Source organism: Cebidichthys violaceus, unplaced genomic scaffold, assembly GCF_023349555.1.
Source record: "Cebidichthys violaceus isolate CVI_PGR_0920_01 unplaced genomic scaffold, fCebVio1.0.p SCAF_11, whole genome shotgun sequence".
NCBI classification, from domain to species: domain Eukaryota; kingdom Metazoa; phylum Chordata; class Actinopteri; order Perciformes; family Stichaeidae; genus Cebidichthys; species Cebidichthys violaceus.
The window spans coordinates 2,576,588-2,587,451 of NW_027176274.1; the positions used below are offsets into that span (position 1 = coordinate 2,576,588).

General features: G+C 42.9%; 1 protein-coding gene across 1 annotated transcript; it reads left to right on the forward strand.

Annotated features, from left to right (window-relative positions):
• The first annotated feature begins 420 nt into the window (after positions 1-420).
• On the forward strand, positions 421-7,535 carry septin10 (septin 10). The gene is made up of 10 exons (XM_068737444.1): positions 421-578; positions 1,671-1,785; positions 2,278-2,473; positions 2,639-2,825; positions 4,035-4,196; positions 4,304-4,400; positions 4,581-4,749; positions 4,894-5,026; positions 5,500-5,678; positions 5,899-7,535. The coding sequence occupies exons 1-10, from the start codon at positions 549-551 to the stop codon at positions 5,912-5,914; spliced, it is 1,284 nt and encodes a 427-aa protein (XP_068593545.1). The 5' UTR covers positions 421-548; the 3' UTR covers positions 5,915-7,535.
• Positions 7,536-10,864: the final 3,329 nt, after the last annotated feature.

The window sequence follows — 10,864 nt, forward strand, 5'->3', positions numbered from 1 at the left end:
AAAATCCGAGTGAATCTTCAATACTAACTAATCAAGCTAACCAATGTAGTGCCTTATGCATTTTCTGGTAAAAACTCATATGTGAAACCAGGCATCAACGTCACAATGGAGAAGATGTTGCGCTGACAATGGATTTACGATTTTTATGACAGTCCTCAATGTGCCATGGAAGCGACTGGGAAAATTAAGTTGCGCTGTACCATTATACAACGAAGGGGTGGTCGGTGTGTTACTGCAGTAAATTGACATTGTTTAGTTACATTTTCTTACAGTTGTTTTGTATTTGATTCTTTAGTAGAGTTTTTTGATTGAATGTATCTTTACAGTTTGGCCAAATTGACAGAATTTTAGCTTTAAAGGTAATTTACAAATTAAAGATCTAACCTCATTCCTATCTTATTTCTGAGTGGTCTAGCCTGCCCAGTTGTCGACGGTAGACGTAGTGTTAGGCGGTCCTAACGAAGGTTCTAAAAAACAGAAGTGGTCTTTAGTTAGTTTTGTTGTGTTATTTCTGAATTTATTTTGTTTGTTAACTTCTGGCCAAAATTATGGCTTCCTCTGATGTTGCTCGGCAGCCGGTTAGTATTGTTTTCCTCTTTCCTGGTTGACAAGTGACTATCAAGTGTTCTTGATAGTTGAATAGGGAGTGTCCACGGCTATCATTAAGTTAGCTACCGCTAGCTAAACCTACTTTCTGTTAAAGTTATCGAAACCACGGAAGTTTAAAGTAACTCATACACAGAACACACATCATTCACGGAGACGTACATCAGGAACATCAAGCGGGGCTTTTAAACTAAACCTCTCAAAAGGGATTCAGTGTTACACTAAAATACACTGCGGAGGGCGCTATGTGGCTAACACTAAGCTAGCCATTCAACAGGCAGAAGTTGAAACAATAGTTGAAAATAGTTGTGGTGCTGCACCGTTACACATCCCTATGCTAGAACCACTAGCTCACAAGTATGAGCTCATGTTTTACTGGTGAGTTGTGTATGTTATACAGCTGGATAAGCGCCACCAAATACGGAATTTACATTTTTTTTTTTTTTGGATGAAGTTCGGCGATCACGTAGTTAGTTATTTATTTACTCCAACCGAGACATCTCGCCTAAGATATCGCGGAACTTGTTCTCGAAACTAGTGTTTCCCAAAACAGACGACATGCTTAACAATAATCAAATGTTGAAGATCTTATCGTGCGGAATTTCTAAATTGTAGCACGTCATAACTAGGTCAGTGTTGGCCCTCTGCAGGTCAGAGGAGGACGATCGATTAACCACAGACTGTATTTAAAGTGACAGGGGTTTGTTTTGTAGCTTGTACATTGAAATAAATGCACTATTTTATGATATAATGTATATTTATTCATGTGCGGATTTTTAACTTTTAGAACATGTTTTTAGGTCTTTTTTTTATATTGGTTGGACATTTCTCAGTTGATATTATCTATAGGAATTGGTTGGTTCAAAAATGTTGCAAGAGTTTTCATTACTGTGCATCCATATCACAAAATGTACATGTACGAAGTCGGGGAAGTTGTGGCTTCGAACGCCTTAAAAGTTCACTTTTACATTTCCATCATGTTTCTTATTTGAGGAGAAAGTGGCCTCCGCATCTTGAGACTGATCCGTCCGTCTGTCCGTCTGTCTGTGCCGTTTCCTCCACAGAATAAAGGAGTCCGGCCCCTGGGTCTGGCGGGCCATGTGGGCTTTGACAGTCTCCCAGATCAGCTTGTCAACAAGTCCATCTGCCAGGGCTTCTGCTTCAATATCCTCTGCATCGGTATATTGTCACACACACACACACACACACACACACACACACACACACACACACACACACACACACACACACACACACACTTATGGAAACACAGATACACGCAGGATGCTACTGCTGGAATACATTCTCAAGACACATGTACACATTGCTTTACTTGACCATCTTAATTCACTGCTATTGCGTAAGACTGTCTACTATAGATTCTTTTCTCCTCCTCCTCCTCCTCCTCAGCTAGAGCCCCGTTTGATACCGATGGCAGTGCTTGATACTCCCTTTAACTGAGTATTACATGAGTATTAGGTTGTGGTAGACAGTGGGTCAAAGAAGCATTGTGATGCTTCCCCTAACTCATTTAAGTTTTAGGAATACTTCATTTAAGGCATTTTATTTTGCGTCTTAAGAGTCTGTCTCTGATGCTCGCATTCCTAAATTGGATCCCAACCGTAAAGTTGAATAACTCAAAAATTGTGTCTCATCTTTTTCTGTCTCCAGGTGAAACCGGCATCGGCAAGTCTACTCTGATGGACACGCTGTTCAACACCAACTTTGAGAACTTCGAGTCGTCCCACTTTGAGCCTCAAGTGAAGCTGCGGGCTCAAACCTACGACCTACAGGAGAGCAACGTCCGACTACGCCTCACCGTGGTCAACACGGTGGGCTTCGGAGACCAGATGAACAAACAGGAGAGGTGGGAGCAGGAGAGCGTGTGTGTGTGCGAAAGAGTGAATGTGATTTAAGCCTGTAAGAAACGTACGGCCATTATGAACCAAAGCGTGTCAATCGGTCATTAAAAACCCCACATTTCTGATCAGCCCTCCGTGTCTCTCTCTCTCTCTCTCTCTCTCTCCTGTAGCTATCAGCCAGTGGTGGACTACATCGACAGGCAGTTTGAGAGTTATCTACAGGAAGAGCTCAAAATCAAACGCTCTCTTCACAACTACCACGACTCGCGAGTCCACGCCTGCCTCTACTTCATCTCCCCCTCGGGTCATTCACTCAAATCCCTGGACCTGGTCACGATGAAGAAGCTAGACAGCAAGGTAGGAGAAGCGTCGCGGTGGAGACACGGACTGATGTGAATGTGAGAGTCAGAAACACTGTTCTGTGGTTGTTTCTAGACTTTCCTCTAATGTCTGACTGTTGGGAGCGGTTCTCTATCCCACTGACTAAAAACCCCTCCCATCCCTCTTGAAGTGGTCACAAACTTTCCCATGCTCCCTGTGTGTAGTGACGTATGTGTATTTCTTTTTTTGTGCTCTTGTGTGAGTTCACTGCTCTGTGAGTGTCAGTAACCCCGGATTTGCGTGTGAATGGAGGAGAAAAGGCCGTCGGAATGTTGTAATCACCTCACGCATGCACACTCGGGTTGTCCTTTTGTGTCACTGTACGGACACACACACACACACACACACACACACACACACACACACACACACACACAGACACACAGACAGAGAGAGAAAGAGATGTTTGTTGAATCTGCAGCCCGGACAGACAGACAGTCACTCACTCAGACAGCTGTTGGAACAGGTCTCCGAGCATTGTTTTGTTTTCTCTGTGTGTGTGTGTGTGTGTGTGTGTGTGTGTGTGTGTGTGTGTGTGTGTGTGTGTGTGTGGTCTGGCCCAGACGCTTGTCTAGTGACAGCAACTCATTCCAAGCCTCTCTTTGGTACGACAGGCAGACAGGCAGACAAACAGGCAGGACTGGAATGTGGAAGGACTTGGACAGCAGAGTGGGCTGCTGGGCCAGAAATAACATCAGTAGACCTGGTTTATGCAACACTTATCTCACGGCAGTTTTTAAAGTATTTTAGATTAAGTAACAAAAACTGGTGAAATGGTTTTGGTTGTACTTGCAGTCAGACCAGTGGAGGCCATTTGAGTGTATCTCCATGTTCTTTCATTGCTTTATAGCTCAGTAAGAGCTTGTTTTAGCTCTGCTCCAAGTTCAGCGAAGTCAATGTTGATCATTTTGTATTAAACTTTCTTTTATTTCAAAACTACACCGTGGCCACGGGCAAAGGGGATTAGACTTAGACCTCTATCTTTTTGGTTTAGGTGAAATATGTGACTGAGTTCTCATGGATTATGCTATATGATAAGGCCTAAATATATTTATGTATGGATATCTTTTTACAGATCGCATTAAAGGTCTAATTTTCCTCTGACGTCTTCAGATAATAGTACGTGTGTTTTGATAACAAATCTGTTATTTCGTACGTGAACGTGTTTCCCCCGTCTGGCTGTAGGTGAACATCATCCCCGTGATCGCCAAAGCCGACACCATCAGTAAGAGCGAGCTGCACAAGTTCAAGATCAAGATCATGAGCGAGCTGGTGAGCAACGGAGTCCAGATCTACCAGTTCCCCCTGGACGACGAGACCGTGGCTAAGGTCAACACGGCTATGAATGTGAGGAAACAGACACGCACGCACGCACGCACGCACACACACACACACACACACACACACACACACACACTCACTAAAATAAAAACTAAAACTAAGCTGTTTTTTAGGGTCATTTGCCGTTTGCTGTAGTAGGCAGCACAGAGGAAGTCTCCGTCGGCAATAAGATGGTGAAGGCCCGTCAGTATCCCTGGGGTGTCGTTCAAGGTAAGACGGGTCCTTCTGTGTTTTTGTGTGCTTCTACACAGCTGTGCTTCTAGTGCCAAAGATCTCGGAGGATCACATTGATTTAATGGCCATCTGTAAATCTTTTCAGACCTACATTTCTCAATATTTAGTGTCAGCTGGTTGCCTAACCCTTCTGTGCGTCTCCCGTCTATTGGTCAGTGGAGAACGAGAGTCACTGTGACTTCGTGAAGCTGAGGGAGATGCTGATCTGTGTGAACATGGAGGACCTGAGGGAGCAGACGCACACTCGCCACTATGAGCTGTACCGACGCTGCAAACTGGAGGAAATGGGATTCAAAGACACCGACCCCGAGTGCAAACCCGTCAGGTGAGCTCATGAACGCCTGCAGGGACACGATGAGGGGCGCATGAATTAACATGACTGACAGCTGACCTGTGTGTGTGTGTGTGTGTGTGTGTGTGTGTGTGTGTGTGTGTGTGTGTGTGTGTGTGTGTGTGTGTGTGTGTTCAGCTTGCAGCAGACTTATGAGGCCAAGCGTCAGGAGTTCCTGGTGGAGCTGCAGAAGAGGGAGGACGAGATGAGGCAGATGTTCGTGCAGAGGGTGAAGGAGAAGGAGTCCGAGCTGAAGGAGGCCGAGAGAGACGTACGTAGACACGAACGCCGACATCCTTCACATGCACCTCTTCATCAGCAGCAGCAGCAGCATATGTTGTGTGTTAGAATAGTGAATGGTAAAAGTACTGTCTTTTCTAAACATCTATAACATTCAACAGGTTCAATTTTGACCTGAGCTACTAAACCTTTGGTTACTGACCGTATTATTTCCTTTGGAAGTCGTGGTTAAATTGTGTACTCGGTACTTCTTTTAATAAATAAATGGGATTACTGCAACATGTTTTCCCATTTAGTTTTTCGCTCCTATGAATCACGAGGAAACCAAATATCCTTAATGTTTCATGATGTTTCTCAGTCAAGCTTTTTACAATTTCACATCTAATTTGGTTTTAGTGCGACAGAGCAGAACCTCATGTTGAGGAAAGTCATTTTGTTTTTACTTGTTCTTCTTGACGCCATCGATAATGACTCGACTCGTGTTGTTTTCTCTCCGCGCTTCAGCTGCAAAGCCGCTTTGAGCAGCTGAAGCGCCTCCACGCCGATGAGAAGTCGTCTCTGGAGGAGAAGAAGAGACTCCTGGACGAGGACCAGAGCTCCTTCGGCAAGAGGAGAGCTGCCGCCCAGCTGCTGCAGGCCCAGAGCCTCACCGCCAACGGCAAGAAGGACAAAGACCGCAAGAAGTGAGAGCTGCCGCTTCACGATCGAGATCCAAACTTTCTCACTGATTAGTGATTCTAGGAGACTAGTGCACAAGGTGCAAAGCTCGCCGCCTCTAGTGTCGGTGCACATTTACGTTGCTCACAGATGATGCAATGAAGCCTCTGTCACGGTGTGAGCTACGTCGTGATATGGGAATTTTTGCTGTTGATTCTCAACTTCTCCACTCGTTGTCTCTTCCAGTTCTGGCTTCATGTGAAGACGCTCGGATCCGAAGAAAACACTCCAGTAGAACCAGTGACACTGTGGCCACATCCTTCCCATTCCTCTGTGGCCAGTCTCCGACACTAACCAGACAAACCCCACACAAACCAGCAGTGTGAGTGTGAGTGTGAGTGTGAGTGTGTGTGTGTGTGTGTGTGTGTGTGTGTGTGTGTGTGTGAGAGTTTGTGCCAAAGTTTAATGTCTGTACCCTTTGTGTGTGTGTGTGTGTGTGTGTGTGTGTGTGTGTGTGTGTGTGTGTGTGTGTGTGTGTGTGTGTGTGTGTGTGTGTGTGTGTGTGTGTGTGTGTGTACACACTCTCCTTTATGGTATTTTTAATGGGTTTTATACCTTCGTGTAATATTTTATATTTATCCTTTCATTTTTATATAAAGCCTGTATTTTCCATATACTTCCCTGTTTTTATTATTATTATTTTATCAGCGTATTGAACCTCTCACAGCCTCCTCACTGTGTGCACAGATCAAACCAACGCTACATTGAAAGGGACATCTTCACTCACATTTAGTCTGCCATGTGTCTAGTGTTTAATAAGAACACACTTATTATGTTGTAATGACTTTGCTAATGAGGAAAAAAAAAACATCTTTTGATATGCTTTTAATTTATTATGAAGCCCCTTTTCAGACATGCGCTCCATGAGGAGATTTACTTTTTGGTTTCTAGAGTCTACTTCCAGCAGTGATGAGGAATCTAGTGTGAGCTCTCCGTGCAATAGTCCCGTCGTGTTTAACTGGAGTCGTTACAGAGTGATTACTCCACAGAGACCTTTTGATATTTAACAGATGTGGAGCTAAACACAGCGACGTAATGCAACTCAAGACTGATGGTTTCTGAAGGGCAGTTCGGTGCGTTCGTCAGTAAAGAGTTGTCGTCGTCACGGTCACGGGGCGTTATAATTCCTCTTCCTATGCTTTTAAACGTTTAACTACGAGCACACCAGCATCCCGAAAACCTGCAGGAGCCTCACTAATTCTCCTGTTGCTGTTCCAGAGGGACGTCTCTTGTCCAGGTTTCTGACGCTGACGCTTGGTTTTGGATTAGGTACATGTAACAGCATATATTTATATATATATATATATATATATATATATATATATTGTGTTTATGTCTTTTTTTTTTGTGCTCCCTTATTTTTCTTACTGACACAAGTTTGCTTTGCAGTCTGTCTGAAAAGAGCTGACTTGTGGGAAGTTGTGTTTATTGAGAGAGAGAAAATGCCTTTGTGACTGTATTTTTAAAAACGTTTCTTTATTCACTTGTCGTCTCTGATTTATGACGAGACGGGGTTTCTCACCTGAAAGCATTTACCAGAGTAAACCACAACAGTAAAGTGTGATTTATAAATCAACATTTTTCTGCCACTTTATATTCTACACTAGTGCTTAGTGTGTTACTGCCTTATCTGTGTGATGCTTACTTAGAAATAAACTGTCCACCTAACCAGTACACCCGGGGGAACGCCCCCCCGATGCTTAATGGAGTAAAGCTTGTCAACGTCACGTTTTGTACTACACTTGTATTTAAGGAATTAACAGTGTTATTTGGGAGCTTTTTTTCCTCCTTTCTAAATAAATCTTTGTATTTTTGTCATGATACACTCTGCTGTCTGTTTTCTTCTCACAGTATGCCGTCTTATGTCAGCTTCTTTTGTCTTAAAACTAATAATAATTTCATGTATTACATTTCATTCAGTTTTAGCACAAGGATCATAACATACTGATGTATCAAGCACCTGTACTAGGAAATTCCATTTAAGTACTGTTTTTACCGGTTGTCAGTGGTGGTAGTAGTATCATGCTGTTCAGTAGTAAAGGGAGAAATACCAGTCTATAAAATACAGTACTCTGTTACAGAGTACCAGTCACCAGTTGAGAACCACTGGCATAGTATGCCTAAAAAAAGTCATGGTATAGCATGTTGAAAAAAGTGAAAAAAACAGTCATAGTATAGCATGTCGAAAAAAGTGAAAAAAACAGTCATAGTATAGTATGTCTACAAAAGTCAATATCTGTATGATGTAAAAAATCATTATCTATACACTGCAGCCACAGGACCAATTTCGGGGTTAAGTGTCTTGCTCAAGAATACATTGACATGAGACTAACGGAGCAGGAGGTGGGGATCAAACCAATGACCTTCTGACTGAAAGGCAGCCCTGCTCTCCACTTATCCACAGTCACCAGTCAAGAACCATTGGCATAGTATATGTAAAAAAAGTCATCGTATAGCATGTCTAAAGAAAGTGAAAAAAACAGTCATAGTATAGCATGTTGAAAAAATAAAAAAACGGTCATGGTATAGCATGTCTACAAAAGTCAATATCTGTATGATGTAAAAAAGCATTAACTATACACTGCAGTCACAGGACCAATTTTGGGGTTAAGTGTCTCATTCAAGGATACATTGACATGAGACTGATGGAGCAGGAGCTGGGGATCGAACCAACAACCTTCTGATTGATAGACAGCCCTGCTCTCCACTTAGCCACAGACACCAGTTGAGAACAGCTGGCATAGTATGTCTAAAAACAGTCATAGTATAGCATGTTGAAAAAAGTGAAAAAAACATTCATAGTATTGCATGTTGAAAAAAGTGAAAAAAACAGTCATAGTATAGTATGTCGAAAAAATGTCAATATCTGTATGATGTAAAAAATCATTATCTATACACTGCAGCCACTGGACTAATTTTGTGGTTAAGTGTCTTGCTCAAAGATACATTGACATGAGACTAAAGGAGCAGGAGGTGGGGATTGAACCGATAACCTTCTGACTGAAAGGCAGCCCTGCTCTCCACTTATCCACAGTCACCAGTTGACAATCACTGGCATAGTATGTCTAAAAAAAGTCATAGTATAGCATGTCAAAAAAAATGAAAAAAAACAGTCATAGTATAGCATGTCGAAAAAAGTGAAAAAAAACAGTCATAGTATAGCATGTCAAAAAAATGAAAAAACAGTCATAGTATAGCGTGTCTAAAAAAAGTGAAAAAAACAGTCATAGTATAGCATGTCGAAAAAAGTGAAAAAAAACAGTCATAGTATAGCATGTCAAAAAAATGAAAAAACAGTCATAGTATAGCGTGTCTAAAAAAAGTGAAAAAAACAGTCATAGTATAGCATGTCTAAAAAAAGTGAAAAAAACAGTCATAGTATAGCATGTCTGCAAAAGTCAATATCTGTATGATGTAAAAAATCATTATCTATACACTGCAGTCACAGGACCAATTTTGGGGTTAAGTGTCTCATTCAAGGATACATTGACATGAGACTAAAAGAGCAGGAGGTGGGGATTGAACCAATAACCTTCTGACTGAAAGGCAGCCCTGCTCTCCACTTATCCACAGTCACCAGTTGACAATCACTGGCATAGTATGTCTAAAAAAAGTCATAGTATAGCATGTCAAAAAAAGTGAAAAAACAGTCATAGTATAGCATGTCAAAAAAAGTGAAAAAAACAGTCATAGTATAGCATGTCGAAAAAAGTCAATATCTGTATGATGTAAAAAATCATTATCTATACACTGCAAACACAGCCATGGGAGCAATTTTGGGATTAAGAACACATTACTTTTTGGAACACATCTTTAGTGTTTGTGTCGCCTACTCTCAACAACTGGACCTTTAGTTTCTAGTAAAGCACCAAAGGAGAAAAAGTGAGTCATTTCCAGACTGATAAGACCCACAGACCTCCAGGCTTAAATCCTCTCCACCTGTGATTCATCCTAAAGGAAAAGTCTACTGTAGAGACGTCTACGCTTCCTTCCCTTTTGCCAGAAGGTAAGAGGAGAGAGGATGATCACAAGCTGCCCTTTTTGCTTTAGAGGAAGATTTAGGAGACAGCAGCAGCTTAACACTTTTCCTGCCCACCACTTGGCTCCATTTGAACACACACACACACACACACACACACACACACACACACACACAAAGGGACCGCCCTGAACCGCCTGGTAGAGGTCTTGTTCCCTGCAGTGTCTTACCCTCCGGCTCTTTTGCCCTTCATGTGACTCACGGCCTGGCCCACAGACAGGTAGACAGACAGACAGGTAGACAGACGGGTCTGGCGTAAAGCAGAGGAATGCTGATCGATTCCCTGCAGGGGCCTTGCGGCACCTGGCAGGTTGGGAAGAGGACGCGCACCCCCGAGGAGATTTCACCAAGGTAAACTGTGTAAAAGTGTGTGTGTGTGTGTGTGTGTGTTGTGTGGATGTGTGCCTGTGTACAGACATTGTCAGCTTCTCTCCGGGTGAGAAGTGGTTATCTCCCAGTTTTTCCTGCCAGAGGGGAGAACTATCTCTGTTCAGCAGGAATCTGAAAAATCTAAATTTGCTGCCTGCCTACTGCTCGCCTTAAATATAGCAGTTTGAGTTTGTGTGTTAGTGTCAAGTTTTCCTGTGTGCACTTACACCCAAGATAGCTGTCACCTGCACTCTCACACACACACACACACACACACACACACACACACACACACACACACACACACACACACACACACACACACACACACACACACACACACACACACTCCAGTACATGTACCCTTGTCACCTTTTGCTAGTCACTCTAAATGCAAATGTAGGTGATCATTGAAGACAGGCCCGGCTGCTGGAGAGATGAGGTTGTCATTTAAGGGGAGTGCCGGCGACGCTCTGAAATTACCAATTACACACCTCGTCCATGCCAGTGTTGGCTTGAGAACACAAGAGAGACGGAGGGGAGAGAAGATGGAGCGAATGATGAAAAGACGGTTAGAGTGTCAGCTTTATTTCTAAGCAGCCCTTACTAGCAACGCAACGATAATGACGGTAATACACTCTGTCAGACCGCTGTACCTGTGCCGCTCACGAGGCTTCATAAGCTCATAATGAGCACATATAGTGAGCGCAGATAATTATAATTAGAGCAGGATATGCTTCTCGA